Raw genomic sequence first — 22,789 nt, forward strand, 5'->3', positions numbered from 1 at the left:
TCATAGCGAACCAGACAGAAAGACCTGTTTTTCAGTTTTTTCCATTTTTATGAATGAATACAGACAAAAAGCAGATTGATTTGCATCTGTATTTATGTGTACAAATCAGTAAAAGCGGAAAACTACAAGCCTTAATTATATCTGTGCTGGCAGTGCTGGTCATTGGGTAGGCTCTCAGCGGATCCGAGATCCGGCAACAGATATGGAACCGGATCTCGGGATCCGGCCAGAGTCAGCCGCCCAAGACCATGAACCGCGCTGGAATAATTAAAAAAATAAATACATTTAAAAAAAGAAAAGCGCCCGCGACGGCAGCGTTGCCTTTTACCCCGGCTTTGGCAATGGTGTGTAATGCACAATACTCGCTACATGTGCAACTGATTCAATTCAGTTGTAGATAGTGGCGAGCATTGTGCATTACACAGTTGTACATGTAGCGAGCATTGTGCATTACACACAAGTGGCAAAGCCGGAGATAAAAGGCAACAATGCTGCCGTCGCGTTTTTTTTTTTAACGTATTCCAGCATTGCAGGATGTCCACTACAAGCCACACCCCCTCTAGACCACGCATGCCAAACTCCTCCACCACCCCTGCCCTTGCGTTGTGGGATCCCCAACCACATTTTTTGCATTTCCACCACTGTGTGCTGGGTATTGGTTATATAATGATGGCTATATTGCGGTAATGGGTATATGCAGACATTCTCTCCTGACGCCATTTCATATGTCCACCGGGCTTTGAGCTTCTGAGCCCTTTGCATGCAGTGAGGAACACACATAAAACACACGGATTCATCCCCTTTGTAAACATTGACAAAGCTTAGGAGGGTTACATGTAAAAAGTGTTCTACTTAGTTGTTACGACCCATGTTTTCAAATACGGTGAATTAATTAAATATATGTTGAGGGTGTTTCCCATGCGCTGACTCCTGCTTTGTTTTCATTTGATTGACAACACAAGTGTCAAAACGTGACAGTTCTCCATTGCCAATTGTAATCTCTTTCTTGAAAGCCAAAATCCCATACTTCTTGTGTCCTTTGATATTCTTGGCCATTTTTATTTACCCACTCCCAATTAATCCGGCGAGTGGGATCAGAATAAATGGTCTTTTTCCCTGACCATTACAATTCATCGCTATCAGCCACAACAGAATTGCCGATATGTTGGCATGGAAGTCAATGATGGTGTTATCCTGAAGGGTAGAACAAACCTTCGACTAGAACTGCTGGAGTGGAGCTTTTGTGTTTTATTCAAACTTATGTAATGTGTAGGCAGCATCATTATTGCATCTAGTACAATCTGAGTTCAATTCCCCCGCCAACCTTGGTGTTTCAAGGGGTGAAATATGTATCTTGTACCTTGATAAACTGGCATAATTTTGGATTGACATGCAGAAATAAGATCATTCCCTCCATTTCCCTGTCTCTCGTCCCGGTATTGACTTGACATTATGACAGTGTACCACCTTCCCGACAGCCTAACCTTTAGAATTACTTATTTATTTAATTAGGCCCCCCCCACTTCACTCCCCTATGCCCCATGCCACTTCCTGTTATGTTTTTGGCCTCCCGGGCAGCCTTCAATGGGAAGCGGGTATGATGGAAGCACCCCTGCCTCTCCCTACACTGGCAGGCAGGGGGCAGTTGAGGGGCATGGAAGGCAGGGTTCCCAGGTGAGTTTGCATTGCCCTGACAGTTTCCATGTTAGGCTGGGTCTGTGTGGGTTCCTGGTTGGCCATGCCCTCTGGTGTCTGGGCCATGTTCGGGTACTGCCGCATCAGTCCACCAGGAATCACTGGAGAACATAAGCCCCTCAAACCCCTGGGTTTCGGCCTGGCCTCGCACCTCCTCATCTGAGAGTGGGTGGGCCTTCAGCACCCTCTGTCTACAACAGAGTTAGAGAACACTCCGAGTTAGGAGTTGAGCCAGCCTAAGAGTGTTTTCAGCATTACTCAGGTGAGCTGGCCACTGGTGAGGGTCCGCAGCAGATGAATATCTCTTTGCTGGAGAAGTACAGGAACTTCACCAGCACCTTTTGTCATGCATGTGTGTGGGGGGAGGTAGACATAAGAGCCAGGTCTGCCAGGGACAGGAGTGAGAGTGAAAAATGGAGGAACTGGAATATGAAGGAGGACTGGGCAGAGCTTACTAAAAGACAATAGGTCAATAAGGTATGCATTAAAAATACAAGATAAGGATGAGAGGAACTCTGCGGCTGCACTAACTCCCTTCCTTATCTAACATGTTTGTGGTGTCTGGCTTTGAAACCAACACCCCAGCTCCCACCCTTACATAATTCAGCAACCAGGACCATGAGGTAATTGGCGAGAACCTCGGCCTCCCTCCTCATACATAAGCACGCTATCAACGATCACGCATCTGGATGGTCTCGCTCTTCCTGGAATCATTTTAACCTACCAAAGGCATCCTTTTGACATAAATGAAATCACCATCCAGAGAAACTGTGTGTGTTCTATCGGCTCACATCTATCCCCTGTGATCATGGTAGGTTTCCTCGGGCTTGCTCTCCCCCATCCACTTCCTCTTACCAGTCATGGGGCGGGGGTGGCATACTTCAAATCATTTTTCTTAAAGTCAGCTTGAAGGACGACTGCACCGGAGTCAAGGCAACCTCGTGGGAAGAGGCTTGGGGCAGTGGCAGAGCAGAGGGGCAGCTTCACCCCCGTGGTTATCCCCTGGTGCCCAGTGCACCCCCTAGCCTCCCACTGGTGCCCTATTAACTGCCTCCCCTGGCGCCAAAAGCTGCCTCTGCTAATGGCTTGGGGAGCTTCTCTCATGGACATTTGAAGGACAGCAACTTCGGCATCCCCTTTAACCTTTCTGAAGGCACGCTAGTCTTCTCTTGCCTGGTCAGAAGGATCATTCATGCGTCCGTTCACTGGTCTGTGATGTTTATTGTTGATATGTGCATGGAATTAAATAGTTTTGGTATGTTCCGCAGTTCTGTGCTACTTGTGCTCTTTTTGTGCCTTGGTTGTGCTGGATAGCTGGCATGCTTCATCATGTAAAGTAAGTACGAGGGAGAGGAACAGGGACATGGATGGAAAGTTTAGGTTACCACTAATCTTCATTACTCCTAGTCCTTGTCCCTGTACTTCTGTCACCTCAAACCCCCACCCGCTCCCCCGGTCCAGTCGAATCCTATATCTTGGTATTCCTGGAAGTGGGATGGGGAAGGCCCCTTTTAGGGGCAAAGTAGAAAAGGGGGTGGGCCTAATTAAAACATGTATGTGGTTTTAGCGGATAGGCTGCCGGGAAGGTTGGATGCCTTTATGATGTAAAGCAGGGGTTTGCTGCAACCTTTGATTCCCCAGATGTTTTGGACTACAACTCCCAGCAGCCATGGCCAGCATAGTCCATGGTGAAGGATCTTTGCAGTTCTAGTCCAAAACATCTGGGGAGCTGCAGGTTGCCAACCCCTGATGTAAAGTAAGTACTGTGACGTACGAAAAGTAGGACTAAGCATAATGAAGATTACCAGTAATTAATCCAGATTTCAGTTTTCACTATCGGAAGCACTTGACAATGTTAAATAACTTTTATGCTGGAGCTTTGAATAAAGTTGCTAACAAACTGATACGAGGACCAGCCATTTTCTAAGTGATCATCAAAAGAGAGGTCATTTCGAAATTTAGGCATTTAAAAAATGTTGTCTTGCTTATTCAAGGTCCCTAGCCAGCTGCTCAGATGATGAGATAGTCTCTCTCCCAAAGAGGCCCCCAAAACCTTGATGGCGTCTTTTATTCATATCTATGTGTTAGAATCATGAAAGCTTTCTAGCGGCAGGTTATTGCGGTAGAGAGCAGGGACGTCATTTCACCAAAATGTCAGGGGTAGTGGAAGTGACATCAGACGACTCTTGACCTCTGATGACATCACAGGAAGTGATGGGACATGAACTTTCACCCCACAACAAAACAGGAAGTGGCATCAGATAACACTGTTTCTGAGTATACTACGAAATATATGGTTAGAATATGATTGTAAAGTGAAATACATTTCATGCAAGAATGGATCACCAAATGTATTGTTAATATCAGTGTGCATTGGCCCATATTACCAAATCACTGTGAATGCAAGCAGACGTCCAAGGCCAAACGATAATGATGTGTTATTATGAAGCACTTGCGCTTCATATAGAACAAATATACATACAATATCACCCAACCTGTGTTGGTACTCATTTATCAACCTCAGCAGGATGAAAGGCTGAGTTGCCCTTGCTGTGAGTCGAACCTGCAACCTGCAGATCACACAAACATTACTGCAGCCAGAGCTCAACCCACTGAGTTATCTTACCGGCTATAGCCATCATAAAACCGGCCACTTCAGAATCAAAGAACCACATGCTGCTGGCCACATCCCATGAGCCTCAATGTAAAAAAAAAAAAAATGTTTTTTTACATTTTGTTTAGGGGTAGCAAGGGAGACCTCAGGGGTCACAGTTGCGACCCCTGGCAACTCCAAAACGACGGCCATAGTCGAGAGTGTTATGACAGTTGTCTTTTGAAATTGAAAGACCATAGTCCATTATCTCCAAATCCAAAGTAATACTTTAAAGCAGAGTTACTCATTATGTGACCCTCCAGATAGTTTCCTCCCATTGGCCCTAGCCAGAATAGTCAGTGGGGAAAGATCTATTTCTTTTTCTATATCATAAACTTGTAAAGCGCAGCTACCGCCAACAAGGCATCTTGGCGCTAAGGAAACCTGAAATGGACAACTGGTACAACCTATAAATCAACTAGAGCGGATACAAAAGACGTCGGAATGACAAATGATTTTCAGCAGCCCGAACCAAGCAGGGAAATTGGTTCTGTAAAACAGCCGCAGCCACAGAAAAAGCAGCGCCCCAATCCTGGCTCACAAAAAAAACGAGGAACCTGAAGCAAAAGTGCATCTTTAGATCGAAGAGCTCAAGAAGGAACATACGGGCAGTATTAGCTTGCAAGTATTCCGCACCAGTGCCATAAAAAGCATGAAGAGCTCAAGAAGGAACATACGGGCAGTATTAGCTTGCAAGTATTCCGCACCAGTGCCATAAAAAGCATGAGGAGCTCAAGAAGGAACATACGGGCAGTATTAGCTTGCAAGTATTCCGCACCAGTGCCATAAAAAGCATGAAGAGCTCAAGAAGGAACATACGGGCAGTATTAGCTTGCAAGTATTCCGCACCAGTGCCATAAAAAGCATGAAGAGCTCAAGAAGGAACATACGGGCAGTATTAGCTTGCAAGTATTCCGCACCAGTGCCATAAAAAGCATGAAGAGCTCAAGAAGGAACATACGGGCAGCTTTAGCTTGCAAGTATTCCGCACCAGTGCCATAAAAAGCATGAAGAGCTCAAGAAGGAACATACGGGCAGCATTAGCTTGCAAGTATTCCGCACCAGTGCCATAAAAAGCATGAAGAGCTCAAGAAGGAACATACGGGCAGCATTAGCTTGCAAGTATTCCGCACCAGTGCCATAAAAAGCATGAAGAGCTCAAGAAGGAACATACGGGCAGTATTAGCTTGCAAGTATTCCGCACTAGTGCCATAAAAAGCATGAAGAGCTCAAGAAGGAACATACGGGCAGTATTAGCTTGCAAGTATTCCGCACCAGTGCCATAAAAAGCATGAAGAGCTCAAGAAGGAACATACGGGCAGTATTAGCTTGCAAGTATTCCGCACCAGTGCCATAAAAAGCATGAAGAGCTCAAGAAGGAACATACGGGCAGTATTAGCTTGCAAGTATTCCGCACCAGTGCCATAAAAAGCATGAAGAGCTCAAGAAGGAACATACGGGCAGTATTAGCTTGCAAGTATTCCGCACCAGTGCCATAAAAAGCATGATGAACCAAACATAACGATTTTATATTAATGCGACCACGAACAGGAAGCCAGTGCAGAGAGCGCAGAATACGAGAGATGGGTGTCCGATGCGAGGATTGTGTGGCAATTCTCTGAGCAGAATTCTGTAGAATTTCAGTCGCCGAATCCTGGGGGTTGCGGATCAAAATATCTTTATTGCCACATAATGAGTAACCATACAGTATAAAGAGCTGATTTCTTTTTATATATCGTTTTTAGAAATGTTTATTCGCAACGTTTCAGCAAAATTCAGGACTGTTTTATTTTCGTGGAAGGCAGTGTTGACAATAAGGATAGGGCAACTTTAGAAATGTCAGTAGATAGTTACACATGGCCTAAAATTATTTAAAATATGTATCTCCTGAAGCCATTTGCCAAAGGAGATTCCCGCACAGACCCGCCAATCTAAACATCCCTAGTGGAAGGGATGCGATTACCAAAGACACTTCAAGTCCTGCCTCTGCGCGTGCCCAAATGCAATATCCAGACTTTTAATAGTTTATCAAATAATCGTTTAACATGGGGTCTGGTAAAGAAAGAGGACTTGTTATCAGGTATAAACAGAGGACGTTGCACTCACAGCGTCGCACACCACCCTCTGCATAATTCGGCATTGGGATAAAGGAGCATATGAACATTCTTTTTCCCGGTTCATTTCTTACCTGGCTTCTTTGCTAAAACACCTGCGTACAACCCACTAATCAGCCCATTTTGTATTTAAACGTTCGCCGACGTCCACTCTGCACATACTACACTTAAAACGCCCGTAAAGTATTGCAAGTGTTTCCTCTCGCACTTGATTTGTTGATCAACATTACCCATTACGTAACGTATCTATGTTGCAGAACTTTTTTTTTTAATTTGGTGTTTGGTGCGCTTTCCGTTTATCTCCAGTACATTCTGCTATGTAACACTTATTTACATTAGTACTGTTGACTCCACTAATGTTTTAGCTCTATTATTTTTCAGGCAAATACTACCGACAGAGACCACAAGTATCCAAACCCTGAGAAGACATACAAGATAGTTCTGGCGGGTGATGCGGCGGTTGGGAAGTCCAGCTTCCTCATGCGACTTTGTAAAAATGAATTTCGAGGGAACACCAGCGCCACCTTGGGTAAGCTTTTGCTATTATTCCATGGAATGTCGATGTTAAACCGTGGCAGTTAAATGTATACATGTCAGAATTCGGAAACGAAACATAAACCAAACAATGCTTCGTGACATTTCGTATTTTTTATCGTATTTATTCAGCGTGTCATGGACCTAGATGTGCTTTACTGAAGAATGTGTATCTTTTTTTTTTATTGTATCTTTTTGAAGAAAAAAACGTATCTTTTAGAAAAACACTATAAACGTGTTTTATTGTTTCTCAAATAATATGCGTTGACTCTACATGCAGGATTACGGATTGGCTAATTTTCACTCATCAATGTCATTTCCAAGATAGCTTAGAGTATAGATTGCATTAACATAGAAATACTTCTGACAAATGCACTTATAAATATGAGGGCTGCAGTTACCTGCCCTTAATCAGCGAATGTGAGAGAAGCGAGCAAACCTTCACTTGCATCACCCCCTGCATGGAAACATTTGGGCGGGTTCTCTCCCCAAGACATGTTTGAAAATTGTTGACATTTTGCTTTTGAAGCACATGTCTGAATGCAATTGCATAGAATCTATCAATATTAGCTTTATTTGGGCTGTACACTACAAAAGCAAATCAGACACACATACAAACGGATATTAAAATCACATTTCATAGAATTGTACATAAAAAGAGAGAGGCACATAGTTGGGGTGAGTATCTATTACACATTATGACCGTGTTCATGGAAATATTTGTGTGGAAAATCAAGGATTTGCATTCCAATCGGCATGCAAATCCCTGTTCGTCGATTCATGGAACCTATTGCGTACGACTTCTCTGGGACTTGCGTGGAGTTCGCTCAGGTCCGGCACATCTCTGCGAGTCGACAAGCGCCTTGCATGAGACTCCACACAGTGTGTGGGTCAGGCCTACGCACCGACCTAAATTGGGGGTTGATCATGCAGAATGAGGAAGAAGACGCAAAAATGTGGGCATGTTGATGGACGGTCCACGGCCGAGCAACCACAAGCCCATACCCGCACAAATACAACCGTATTAATGGAAGTGAAATCTGAACGTTGGGTAGTGAAAAACCACACGCAACCCCCGAAACCCATGCACCACATGATAGCTGGCATAAACGTCAACGCGCATAGGACGAAATGCCTATAAAGCATGCAAAACACACCAAACGAACGGATGAATCCAGCAATAGTCGGAGCTATCGTACACAGACACCACAGACACCACAGGAGGAGGAGGATGCCCAGGGCCTGGATCTTCACAACACACACTATACTTTTTGGGATGCCGGATGGCCAGGTCTATGGCAGTTACACCCCCCCCTATGTTATCCTAGACCTTGGCAGGGAGTGGGAGGGTGGCCTAGCATCACCCACCATCTGCACACCCAGGCCCTTACATTGTTAGAAAAATTGCTGACTGCACTTCATTCCTTGCCAGTGGGTCCTTTCAGCGGATCACTGCAATAGTTGGTGGAATATCATAGGGCACACAATCACGCTGTCTACACCAGGTGCTCTTGTGCATAACAGCACGCGCATGTGTGCGCAGGCATATATATATATGCACCGAACACTGGAGGCAAGGCAGACAGTGTTGCAGGATTTCTATGCAGTGGCACACTCCCCCCGTGTACTAGGTGCAGTAGACTGCACACATGTTGCGCTACAACCACCTCGATTGGCAGAGCACGTCTACCAGAGGAGAAAGCACTGGCACTCCATCAATGTGCAGGTAGTGTGTGATGCCACGGGAATCATTATGGAAATCTATGCTAATTTCCCAGGCAGCACACATGACAGCTACATCTTCCACTTGTCACCACTGAAATGGGCTCTGGTATTTGGAAAACATGGCAACACATGGATCATTGGTGAGTATGAATGGTCATGCACATGCATGCACGTCACACACTGAACAATAGACCCTGCCTGCCTAACTGCTGACTATCTTTATGATGACACCCATCAGGAAACCCACAACACCAGCTGAGGTGAGATATAATACTGCACATGTAGCCACTATGGGCATAGTGGAGCACACATTCGGAGTGCTAGAGTCACGGTTCTGCTCACTTGACCACTCTGGTGGGGTGTTGCTGTATGCATCACCAGTAGTCTGTAGAATCATTGTGGCTGCATGTGTGCTGCACAATGGTGCCATGGCATGGTGTACCAGTGGACATGCAGGTGGGACACCGGCTGCACCCACAGGCACCAACCACCCTTGCCGATGGCTGGCCAAAGGGCACATGGATAGGCTGCATGCACACAGCTGGTGCAATCATACTTCACCTAAATACCAGCCCCTGTGGAGTATACACACTGAAGCCACCTCCCAGAAGCCATTCAATGATGAATTGGGGCTTATGCACTGTGCCCACAAAACCCTGAGAATGTGCCACAGGGAGTGCCAAATTGTGTCTGTCCATCAGACATAAAACAACATACACAAACAGAGGCCCGGAAAAGACTTGTAAGTGAGAGTATACCACTACCGCTCTGCGAAGTATAGATTGAAATCATTCTAGAGGCTGAACAACTGTATGCATGCACAAAATACAAGAACAAGTAAAACTATTTTGCTACAGAAAATGCATGAACTAGGCAACTATCAAATCTTAGCATCTAGCCATTCATAGGCACCAAAAGCAACATATCCACTGATTCCCATAAGCAAACCAAAATCAGATTGAACACCTGTGGGACCATGTGCAGTACAGGCACAAACATATCCATGGTGCTGTGAGCGTGAAAGAAGGGGTGCAAGATTTGCCATGTGACATACATACCGGTAATAGGGATACATTGTACCCCGTAGCAAAAAAAAAACTGTATGAATGCCAAATTGTAAGTGAGCAAAAGTGGTTCACACACCCGAGGGCCACATTCACAGAAGCATCAGATAAAGGTGCAATCACACCTGAAAACCACCTGTGACTCATTGCCCTAATCAGTATGGCAGTGCACAAATGAACAACACAGGCATAGCAACTTGAAACAACAGTGTCCATGTAGTACACCCAAAAGCACACAGCATAAGCAACACAGTCCCTAACCACCGTCACATGGACATCAACTGTACTGCATGTAGACACCAAACCACACACATGAGACCACAAGTAGGAAGGCATAGTACAGAATTGATGCTAACAAACTCATGCGTGGACAGCCCTGGACCCACAATGCATGTTACACAACAATTAACAAGTTCAGTGGCCAACCGTTGCCTGATAACCACTATGCTCACAATACACAGTCACATCAAAGCAGTCATGTTGAATCAGAAAGAAAGTGCACAGCAAGAGAAATGCACATCGTGCCTCATCCCATTTGAGCCTGCAGCAGCTGAACTGTGTAGTCCACCAAAGTCCCCCTCTCTCGGCCTGGAAACCACCAAACACTGTGCATACGTACAGCATCTACTTCCTCCACAATTCCCGCATCTGTCATTACATACCAAATTTGTCTGAAGAGAAATAGAAATCAATGTGAGGCCGACAACACATCCATGCACCCAAACATGCAGCAACATGAGCCCCCCTGAGTGACATGCAACAAATGCATACAATAATTCACCAGCCACCCATCACCATGTGTTCTGACACACATGCAGCCACATCTGCCCACCTCACACCAATGCAACATGAACAACCCGAGTGACATGCAGTGAAGGACCATGTTACACTTACCCATAATCATGCTGATGGTAACTTCCCAACACATGCTTCTGGCCACAGTCAGAATGACACTGAGAGGACCCCCAAAAAGAGATCACTGAGAGGATGGAAACTGTAAGGAACTCATGGTGGCAAGAGTAAAGCCAGACACAAGTGATCACAGTTCAAGGGTGTTTATTAAACTGTGAATTCATGGTGAAAAAACGCCTAACCTAATCCTAAATCTAAGATGGGAGCAAACTTTGACCATCAAATGAAAATAAGGCAGTCCTTGTGGCAAAATAAAAGGGCCTATACTAAGAGAAACCTATTGCCAATACTTGCTCTAAATACTACAAAAAGAGGTGTGGGATAATGTTCTCAATAAAGAAAGAAGTTTTCACAAAGAATAAGTGAGGATGTGATTGCCATGGGTCTACCGTCCTCATGTTTTGAGCACGGAACAAGGTGGATCTCCTGAGCACAGCGCACACTCGATCCTTCCTAGCACGAGTCGACAGTTCTGTATCAGCTATCAGGTTCTTCGATGGTTAAGTCTCTTTTCAATAAAAGTCTCTTGCCTTCGAGGGCCTGATGTATTCAACAAACAAACACAAAGTTCTGTTCCACATATACTTTGGGTGATGGCTTCATCCCTGGGTCCCCCTCTTCCGGACGCAGACCCCTCACAAGTCGTAATCAACAAATCAAATGAACAGTTCAATGAACTTGGGTGATCACATTCGACCCCTGGATCTCCCTCTTCCGGTTTCAGACTCCTTTTCAAATGCTAGCCCCTCTCCTTTCCGGTTCACAATGGCTTTTCTTGCATTCACGAGTCTTAATGTCTTTTCAAACAATTCACTGTGGACATCCCTCCTTCGGGTTCATTCCTGTCAACACACTGTTCATGTACTAATTTTCACCAATCCAGGATTCATTTCCCTTAGCTTTCTCAGTCATCTGTCGGTCAAAGACTTTCAATGGTACAGAGGATTTTACAAGACCCCTGTAGGACCACTTTGACCTCTCTTCGCCCCTTCCGGGGCTTTCTGGTTATAGTAGTCTGTACCATTGGGTAATCGCCCAGAGTTTCCTGCATGAGCACCCACGTGGAAAATGTAGTGGGCCATAAAGGACAAAAGTGGGTGGCTGTGAAGGACAGACTGGCAAAGAATGGGCACATGAGAAAGGTCAATCATCAGCTCTACATCAGATAAAACACTGGCAACACCCATGACGGCATGCACATCACAAAGAGACCCATGTACACTACATCCCTGCAAATATGGCACTCCAACCTTATGCCCAGACCCTACACTAACCAACATACACCACTGTTCTACAACACTGCAAATGGACCACCCGGACTGCGCGCAGCTGTTCACTCACCCCCAACCCAACACACACCCTAGTTGAGACTTTCCGAGTAAGTGTGCATGGATTCAAGGGTGCACTTGCAACTCACACGGGGGAGAACAGATGAAGACAAGCTGTGGGGAGTGGACAATCTAACACATGCCTGGGTCCACAGTGTGGGCATGCAATGTGCACTCAATGACAGTGGCAGATGACATGAAGAATGTATCAAAAACAAAAAACATGCAAGACACACTGGTGAAGATAACCATCAGAATAACACTGTACACAAAATAACCTCATTGGGTAACACAGAAGCAGTCAGTCATGGGAACACATGCACATATCTGTCCAACCAGACATGCATCAAGTGTGAGTCACATGTCATGTGGAGTCAATGCAGACAAAAGGCAAGAATTGAGTCACCATAGGCTGTACCATGAAGTGCTGCAGTGGAGGATGAGAATGCATGTCAGTGAACATGTGTGGTACATGTTGAACAGTGGCATGGCTGGGCAGGTCATGTAAGTGGAGAAGGGAGTGGATTGTGAAGTGTCACATGTCAAAGAGTAATGTGCACAGGGAGTAGATCTGCTCGGCATGGTTGGAAATATGTGGACAGAGGGAGTTGAAGGGTGGTTGTAAGGAGACATCATCATGGTCAGTGAGACTGGTGTTGGAGTACAAAAATACACAGAGACTGAGTGCAGATGCAAAGTGAATGCATTCCGTCAATCAGTACGTACATTCAGACTGAATGAAACACTGACAATGGAAAAAGTGTGAATAGTGCTGCAAATCACTTCCAATGATGGTGTCACTTATCTAAGTGCATTCACCAAAACAATGCACATGCATAGAAGTGTAACTGCACATACACACACATGCTTGTGTAAAGACACACATCTGCACAGACATTCACTGTGACACAAGGTTAAACCCCCAGTTTGTCAAGATGTTACTGCATGCAAATACCAAGGTGGCCAACAACACTGACACAACATGCGAGACAGTGCACATGCTTACCTGCTGACTGAGCTGGCATGATGTTATTCCCTCATCACCTCCACCAGGAACTCTACCTAAAAATGCGTGAGAGGAGGGCCAGCGCCTGGCAGAGGGCATGAGGACTAGGGATGTGAAAGGGTGCATGGTGGACCTCTCATGGAGTGCAGTCACTGCATGATTCAGGAGCACTGCAACAAAATGGGACAATGCATTGCAACATCCATAGTTAACAATCATGCATACAGCCCACATATGTCAAGATTCCCTCCACCCAATGTAACCTGCAAATGCCATCCTGTTCACCATGGGGCATCCATGACAGTTGATGGCACTGTGCATAGCTGTAAGTCCACAACTTCATTTGTCATGCCCTGGAGAGTTCAACTGCACATCTCAAGGAAGAACAAAAAAAAAATACACAAGGTAAAGGGCAAAACAAAAACACATGCCAATATCTGGGCCAGGGGAATTTGAACAAAAAATTAAAATTGTCCATGCCAAATCCAGGCGACCAAAAAAACTATAAGAAACTCAGGCCATGGACAACAAATAAAACAAAAATGTCCATCATGGACTGGGGGCCTGGGAGGCCAGGGGGAGGAGGTAGGGTGCATGTAAATGTCCACATAAGTGGACACAAAAAATAGACACAAAGAAAAAATAAATCCCCTCCATGGGCTCATGGATCTCACGGCAACGGTGGACCAGGAGGCTGATATGTGCTGGGACCCCATCCTGCTGTTGATCTGCAGGTGGACATGGTGTTGGAGCCCTACCATGCAGTGCCAATGCCTGGTCTTCACTGGCCACGGCCAGCCGTGACACGGTTCAATGCACCAGCACAGTGAGGTTGGCGAGGTCTCCATGCATTTCCTCACGGATGGCTCTGGAATCTGTATATGAGCTCACCCGTGATGCATTGAGTTGGTCTGAGAGTGTCTGCATGAAGGCATCCATCGCCTCATGGATCAGTGTCCTAGTGGCTAAGAGTTCTTCATGGATAGCAGTCCTTATGGCCTGCATCTCATGCCTCAGGGACTCTCTGTGTGCCTGAAGTTCACCACATTGACCCATGATGTTGGCCTCCATATGCAGTTTGTGGAAGCAGCATGTGTCAGAATCCGAGTCCTCGGATTCGTGACTCACCTGTTTGCTTCTTGAGGATTTCTTCTTTGAGTTTGCGGGTTTCTTTTTCCTGGACGAGCGTGCCTTATAAAGGTAAGCTCTAGAGCCTTCTGAATCCAGTATGCTGGGCTTCGGTGAGCGCGCAGGTCAGTGACTCTCGGTCGCGGCGGCGGCGGGTCTCGGGATACGTTCAATGTTCCAGGAAAGGTTCAGGATGGAACCAGGATAAGGAAGACAGGACAACTAGGTTCCGAATAGAGCACGTGAAAGGAGTAGGAAGGGGGGACCAGGAAGGAAGGATGGATGGTTACCAGGATTCGCAAAGAAAAGGGGGGCTAGGTACTTGTCGGGCGAGGCGCAGGCAAGCAAAACGTTGAGACGCGCAGAGGCGCGGGGGCGTGTCTGTTTTCAAGGGAGCATGTGATCCACACAGAAGACTAGACCGCACCGAAGACATGGCGTGGGCCATGTTGAAGGTGAACAGAGTAGTGGTTATTGACTGAGGGACCAGGCAGACCACAAGGGTCGATATTGCTGATTCATAACAGCATGAGAACTGAATGACCTGAAATTGTAGCTCTACCCGGGCCGCTGATGGGGTCATGGACTTGGCCACCTTGTCCATCCCCTCAGACATATTCCGATGTCAGAGGGTGGCATTCAACATCTGCTGCTCCCACTCTCTATCCCCAGCCTGCATGAATCCCCCACGTGTTGCTGTGGTGCCCCTGTCATTGTCTGCAGCTCTGCAACCCTCCCTTGGACATCAGCCCCAGGAACTGAAGCCAAATCATGGGAGAATGTCCTTACAACCATAACCACTGCAGACAGGGGGACAACCACTAATTGGCCTTGCGAAGCCAGATGTCCCACCGCAGACTCACGTGCCCTATATGATCCGCCCATTGGGGCACTCACCTTCGCTCTCTTTGAGGTATACACATCAGGTTCAGTGTCATAGCCAACTGAGTCCGAAGAGCCCAAAGAGTCTGCAGCACGACTGAGGATGGTCTGGAGCACCAGTGGGTTCCCATGGCATACCACAACCCCTCCTCTATTGGGGGTCTGACACACCAGTAACTCTTCATCCTCCTCCTCCTCCTCCTCTTCACCTGGTGCATCCTTACCTGCACATGGACAGATAACGACATACAAATCCATGTTCAATGAGACAACAATGCACATATGCTTCAAAGTGCACACTAACAAGAAATGGCAGGATACGCACCCATCAGACATTGTGCATTCACACATTTTGTTCAATAAGCAACAGTTGCAGGGCATTTGCTGACAAGTGAACCCCCCATCCACCCATCACATCCATGCCATAGTGGACACATTGACATTCAACTGTGGCGTAAACACACGAGGGGCCATGCAACTGTTGAGTCGCCACACATACCAAGGCAAAAGTAATGGATATGTGACATTCAAATGTTGAATGATATCACATGACAGCAGCCAGCCATCCATATCCACAGACAACACTACTAATCAGGTCTGGGACAGGAAACTGGAGACAATGAGGACCTGCAGGAAGGTGGGAAAAGCTAAAAAGCCCATGAGTAGGTACTGCTGAAGGTGGGCCTTATAGTCAAGGTCCATGAAGTGCAGAGAGACACAGAGCGAGTTGGACGATGTAAACAAGGTCCACAGAGCCACAAGAGGGTGAGGGGAGTGACCCCATGGAGTGGGGCCAGAGTGTGGGAGGGTAATAGGGAGCAGGCATCACAATGAGTAGTCTCTCTGTGTCGCTGGAATTGAGGCATTGGGGATGTGGTCTGTGGGCACTTCTACAACTTAATTCTGGAAACACCACAATTTGCATTGACAGGCATCTCAGATATACATTGTGACAAGGCAACCCAAAGGAGCAGGTGACAAATGGAACATGCAACTCTGCATGACATGCTGTGAAAGTTAAACTTGGTTCGCATGCACTTGTCTAGCAGTGCACAGTGACATGCAACAAGAATGTAGCACTCAACAGTACATGTAGGTTTCTCATGGTGCCCATGTACTGGGGGAGTACCATGTGCAGTTGTGTACTGTCACACAGACATCTGCCACAAATTCTGCCACAAAGGTTACTCCCAGTATGATGGCCATTTGACATGAGTCTGTATGTCGCATAACATACCCAGGGCTGTCATACAAATGCAGGCAGATGTGCCAGTACACAAACGATGTGGGTGATGTATGACTGGCAAAACACAGGATGCACAATGATAGCCACTCACCTGATGTGTCCCCATAATTCTCCAGGCCTCCCACACCTTGCACCTGATCAAGGAGGATGAACTGGCTTGTGGCCACTTCATGCAGTGTGAGCTGCTCCTCCTCTGATGGACCACCTCCAGTTGCCAGTGAAGAGGACATGCTGACACTCAGATTGTGCTTGGTGCAACTAGTTAGATCATTCCAGCACTTCTGAACCTGTTCAGCAGTGTGCATCTCCACCCCTAAAGCGATGAGCTGATCTGTGACATGCTGCCAATGCACCATACGTTGTGCCGGTGTATGTCTGCTCTCCTCATACCGGCACATGACATGATGGTGATCGGTCACATTGTTAATGAGGATCTGGAGCTCCTCCTCAGTGAAGTTCTTCTTCCTCTGTGGGCCATTGTCCTGTGCTGTGTCTTGGGTTTGAGCATCTACCTGCTTTGCAGGGAGTCCCTTCTTGCCACAAGTGGCACAGGTGTTGTTGCTGCCCCTGTCTGGCTGGAACCATGTTGGGTTCGAGGTGCCAGGCCACCTGAGGACTGGAGCCTGCCATGTCCTCATGGGCTTTTCAACTCATGTCACAAGTGTAAGGGATGAATAGAAGGCACACCAAGTTATTGTCCTGGCCAATATGTGTAAGGGAACAGTCTGTGTGATGTGTGACGTAGATCTGTGTTCCAGCAAGTCTGAAATGTACCCCAAAATGACAAAAAATACAGTATGCGATACGCAGTGGCAACTGGAAAAACAATAATTGCATATGCGATACCCAGAAATCTTCTGAATAATGGAAAAGTGGTACGTGATACATAGTGGCACCCCAAACACAAAAATTGCATAGGTGATACCCAGAAAGCTTCTGTCAAGTCAAAAAGTGGTATGCGATACACAGAGGCACCCCGAGATACACAAATTGCATACACAACAAACTGAGGGCCTCAATAAGTTAACAAAACATGTGCATATGCTCAGAGGCAAACCACCCCCAAAGAAAAAGGGGTACACAGTACCTGAATGGAAGGATTTTGTAGCACAACAAAATATGTCTGCGAAACTTATCAGGATCATAACCTTCACACGCACAACTAGTGATGCACGTTGCATGACTTATATCACCCCTTCAATGCTTTGAACCACGTAGGTGTGCCGCATAGGTGCACAGCGTGACTCCATGCAGGACGTAATTTACGCGTTAATAGCCTTTACTCTGTTAATGGCTGCTGCAGATGCAAGATGCACACGACTGTTCCTGCTGCCTACCTGCTCCTGAATTTGCCTCTTCTGGTCCTGATTTATCTCAGTCACTACTTGTGATGCTGCCTGCTTGAGAATTAGTGTATGTCTGCAACCAGCACTGTATTGGTGTGCCAGCTGCCCCACATTTGCCTGAACTCCTGTGTTGGGTCTGCAACCACCTCCACTGTACTTGCTGGGACTTCCGCCTCTGCCAACACCACTGAAGCTCCACAGCACCTACCCAGGACCAAGGAATCCCATACCTGCCACAGGTATGCCATGTCTGCCCCACACACATCATCTGGGGAGGGCAGCAGCCCCACGTTGAGGTAGAGGGCAGCCAACTTCACCAACACCAGAGTTGGCATCCTACTGGATTGAGTCCTGGGCACCTATGATGCACTCTTCAACCCAGCTACGCAGCTGGGCACCGATGCAAGGTTGAGGATCTAGGAAGACAACATGGCTGCCATCAAGGCGGAGGGGGTGGCAGTCTGCCCCAGGAGCATGGTCTGGAAACGGGACAACCTCAAGACCCCTAGCCATACCAAGGTGGTGGCAGCCCTCAACACAGAACCCACCATGGAGGTGTATGGTGCTGGCTGCCACCGGTTCACCCAGATACAGCTGCGGGTACTTGAGAGGTTCTATCTGGACCTACACTCCCGGTTCTTGGTCGTATGGATGCCGCTGGTGAGTACCCATGTGGGACAATACTCTACGGTCTATGTGTGGAATGCATGTTTGCAGATGCCACATCCCATTTGTGGCTTATGTGTGTTGTGAGACGCAGCTGATTGCTGACTCATGCCAATTCAAGCCATTTGTGGCGTCATACATTGTATACTGGCATTTGCCTGATGATTGGAGGATTGTGCTTTCATGGCTTGTTGTTGTTGGGCATGTGCAGTGTGTGAGAATGGAAGATATGCTTGGACATGACAGATGTGGACATGTTATGTTGTGGCCATGTGAGTGATGTACATGATGTTCGAGTCCATGTGTGGCACACCTGGCCCATCTGATGATAGTGACACATATGCATTGATGCCTGCGTGTGTGGAGTTCATGCATTGATGCCTCCAGGACTAGGATGCAATCTTACATTCCACTGGATTTGTAACACACGTGTATGTGTGTACATACAATATTTGTATGGTTGGCCAACTGACATGTGCAATTTGTTCACAGATATGGGTGGCGGTAAATGTTGCTTGCAGGTAATCCTCTTGCATGCGGGCATTGGTAACTGTGTTGGTGTGGGCAGATGCCCTGCTGCTTTGTCCATGACCATGGGTGCATGTAGTTCTTGTGTTGTTTGGGTATTTGTATGGTGCCATCACCTGTTTTGAGTGATGTGTTGTTGGGCACTGTACAATGTGCTTTGTTTACATGTGCATGGGTGCTGACTGTGATTGAGCCTTCACACTACACTCATGCACCATTTTCAATGCAGTTAGCCAGGGCACATACATCTGAGTGTGTGTGCATTGTGTGTGTATCAGTTCATTGTTGAAACATGATGCATCATTTCTCATGTTTATTTTGTGTATGCCAGACATACATTGACAAAGATTAATGAGGTCAATGTTTGTTTCACCATATTTTCAACAGTTGCTGCAGCTCTTCAAGAGTGCAGAGGCATCGTCGTGGAGACGAAAGCAGGGGGAAATCCACCAGACAAAAGCGCACACCCCAGCCAGCCCAACTTGAGTCCACTTCATCCGAGGTTGAAATGGCTGGGGAGCACAAGTTCCATCGGGCGGGTACGTCCCAGGAGGTTGTTGTGGAGGGTGACTCCTCAGTGGCTGTGGGCCAGGGTGCAGATATGGAGGGGCCATCCAGGGAGGAAGGATCTCTGGAGTCATCCAGGGAGATGGAGGTGGTGGTGGAGGAGGAGGAAGAGGAAGGCACAGGGTTGGGTGGGGGCATCCAGGAGGGTGCTCAAGCTGCACCACAGAGACAGTATGATGTGCAGTGCACCGTGGTGGGAGCTGTCTAACCTCCTGTCCCTGCTCCATCTGATGCAGATGTTACTACCATTGTGGATGCCTCCACTTAGCCCCCTTGAGTTCCCCCCTGATATCCCCCATAGCTATCACACACCCCGCTGGCTGGGATTGCAAAGCAGACAGGCTTGATTCGGGATGATGTGAGAGCGATTCATGAACTGCTCTCAGATCATTACACATCGTTTTGCATCTCCCTGGGCCAGCTGGCACCTGAGCTGCTCTTGGGTGGACCCTGTGAGCTGGTGCATTCACCTGACCCTTCTTCCACTTACTCGTCTGTGCCCCAGTCATCCTCTGGTGGGGCCTTCCTGGCCTGTTTCCATCACAGCCCCATCTACTCCTGTCCTACCCACACCGCCCATTCTGGTAGTCAGGACATCCCATGCCTAAGGTGGAAGTCTTGAAAAGTACAGTAGGGGCGGTTTCTCTGCCTGCCTAAGCACCTACACAGGAACAGGCATCAGTGGGGCAGCTGGCACATCAGGACAGTGCTGGTACTGTTCCCCCCAGCCTTGCAACATCCAGATGGCAGGGGTGCATGCGCGGGGTATGCTTGGCCAGGCAGCAGCACTATAGGAGTCTCCAGAGGCAATCAGCACAGGGCCCGACAACATCGGGGAGGCAAGCAACACAGTGACACCTGGCAGGAGGAGCGCCACTGCTTCACACAATTGGTATGTGTCAGGATGGAGTTGAGGATGAAACTGATGGCAGAGAGGCAGCGGGCTAGGGTCGCACGGGTTGCCAGGGCAGAGGTGGTGGAGAGAAGGACACAGAGCCTGGTTGACATCGTGAGGAGTCCTGCAGGGATGCAGGGAGGAGGAGAGGAGGATGGGGGACAGACTGCAAGCCATCCATGACTGAACAATGGCCTGCCTCCAAGTGGAGAATGAAGAATGCGACTCTGCCATGGAGGACATCATGGCAGAGTATTGAGCCTGCTGCCTATGTAGATAGTTAATTGTGTGGTTTTGTTTGTTTGTTTATTTTTTCCCTTGGACATTTCTCCCATTGCACATAGTATTTTTTGATAGTGTAAATATTGTTAAAGCAATGGTGCGGTCAGAAATATTATTGTCCCTATGGTTCGGGCATGTGTTTTTAAGTGTACGTTGATCGATCGTACAAACATTTCCTATGCACCTTACTGTAGTTTTTGTCTTTTGTACACAAGCGAAATCAGGCAGCAGGGCGTGGCCATCTTGTGATAAGATTATCAGTTGCTGCATCGCCCAGGATGGACTGCCTTTGCGGCACTAAATCATATCCCCCACCCCTGAGCCTGACATCACCAAATCATTGATATTCTCCGCCTTTCTCCCTGACGTTACTGGGCAGCGTAGCCAAACACGCCCAGTCGTCACCTATGCGACGACGCAGAACCCCGAAAACAACACAAATCATCTCACAACACAACACGTCACAGTTTGGAATATGAAACTGTACTTTAAAAGGAAACAGCAATACTGTACAATTGGTAAAGTACATTTATTTCACAGTAAATGCTTCGAGAACATTCGACGATTGACATATTCAATCAAAATGGAACTTTTTTTCTTTGCTCTCGTTCCGCAAATGTTTATCGTGAGTTACGCACTGTTCCTTTTGGGTACACTGGGTTTTCATTTTGGGTAAAAGAAGCTCTTTGGTCACACTGTGAATTGCAAGGCTTGTGCATCAACTTGGCACTAGACCACCGTAAAGGTTGTTATGTTGCTCCTAATTGCTGGTACAGCGGAAGGGCATAACCGCCCTTGGCGATCGTCCCAAAAAAGAGTCAAATAAATCCAGTGATTGCCATGTAGCTGCAGCTGGCAGTTGAAGAAACCATCGATTGGGGTCTGGAATAGATGACAATCGCAGAATAGCGTGATGTACCTGTTTGCAAAACATAAAAATAGAAATGTGTCTCAGTAGCCGATCTTTATTACAATTAATCATTTTACTTATTAGCACAGACATGACACAATGTGAACAGAGAGAACACAATGTGGAAAGTACTCCACTATTTGCTTCCGAGGATAGTGCAATGGAGTATGTTCAGCTCCAAACATAATACGGAAGATGAGGCAATAATTCGAGGTGCACAATGTAATGATTTATTAGCGTTGAACCAGGGGGAAACGAGTGGTAGTCTACATGCGTGTCGATGCTGGACTGCCCATGTGCCCGGTAGAAAGACCAGCACACAAAGGGTGTACTTGCATTTCATTGCAATATGCCACACAGAACGAACGAGTACAATGTAACCCAGCAATAATGTCAGCTAATTATATTTGGACTAGTTCAGGTATAAAATCGTCTAAAGTGAAACTTGCATTATATTCGGCATTTCCATTCTCTTGGCGTAATGCAGGCCGTAACGCAGACTCCGTTTGTGTCAACGATTTTTCATAAACTGAACTTACATGTCCCTAGTCCAGTTTTGGAATGGACAACCTTATCATATCTTACGTTATTACACCCCTCCTTCAATTCAATCCCTTTTGGAATGGTCCCTGTCTATCAAGGTAAATAAACAATAGAACCTTATACTGTGTGTGCGACACATAGGCTTCCTCAGCTCACAAGCAAAAATTCAAAGCTGGGGACCTTCACTCACAAGGAAAATACATTCTTAGTTTGCAACCTCTCGTGTCAACGCATCCATGAGAACTGGAATTGTGAAGCACAAGCACAGGAGGAACAATTCGGGGCCTGTCACTGGTCACTGTTCATGGCGCTGCTGAGGGGTAGGGGAAACTTGGCAATGACAGAATGCACCGTACTCCAAAATTGTAGTCGAGGAAACACAAAAACTGAGTCAAAGTGTGTCTAGCAATAGCCCCACCACTGCTTATGTCACGGCCTCCTACCCCATGGCATGTTTTCACAGTCAGTACTTCTTGCGTGCCTCGTATCTTATGTAGCCTAGGTCTCATCCCTTTTGTGTGATGAGCAGTTGTTATTCAGCGGCTTGGGTAAATGTATGGTAAGGCAACTGCCGAAACCCAAAGATTCTTACACACTGTTATCCATCTGGCCCTACCACGATAGATGAAGGTCCCACTGTAGCTCGACAAAACTGTGAAATGTGAAAGCACAGTGTTACATTGTATGGCAATCGTAAAAATTGTACTAGTTGAAAAAAAGGACAAAGAGGATAGATTTCAAAAGAGAAATTGCATACTTTATTTG

General features: G+C 46.8%; 1 protein-coding gene across 1 annotated transcript in view; it reads left to right on the forward strand.

Moving 5' to 3' along the window:
* Positions 1-22,789, forward strand: part of RASEF (RAS and EF-hand domain containing) — a 706,663-nt gene that overhangs the window by 511,059 nt on the left and 172,815 nt on the right. The window contains exon 12 of the mRNA XM_069625884.1: positions 6,844-6,991. Within this exon, the coding sequence (XP_069481985.1) occupies positions 6,844-6,991 (148 nt within the window). The remainder of the gene's footprint in view (positions 1-6,843; positions 6,992-22,789) is intronic.

This window comes from Ambystoma mexicanum, chromosome 6p (assembly GCF_040938575.1).
Source record: "Ambystoma mexicanum isolate Mex_15411 chromosome 6p, UKY_AmexF1_1, whole genome shotgun sequence".
NCBI lineage: Eukaryota > Metazoa > Chordata > Amphibia > Caudata > Ambystomatidae > Ambystoma > Ambystoma mexicanum.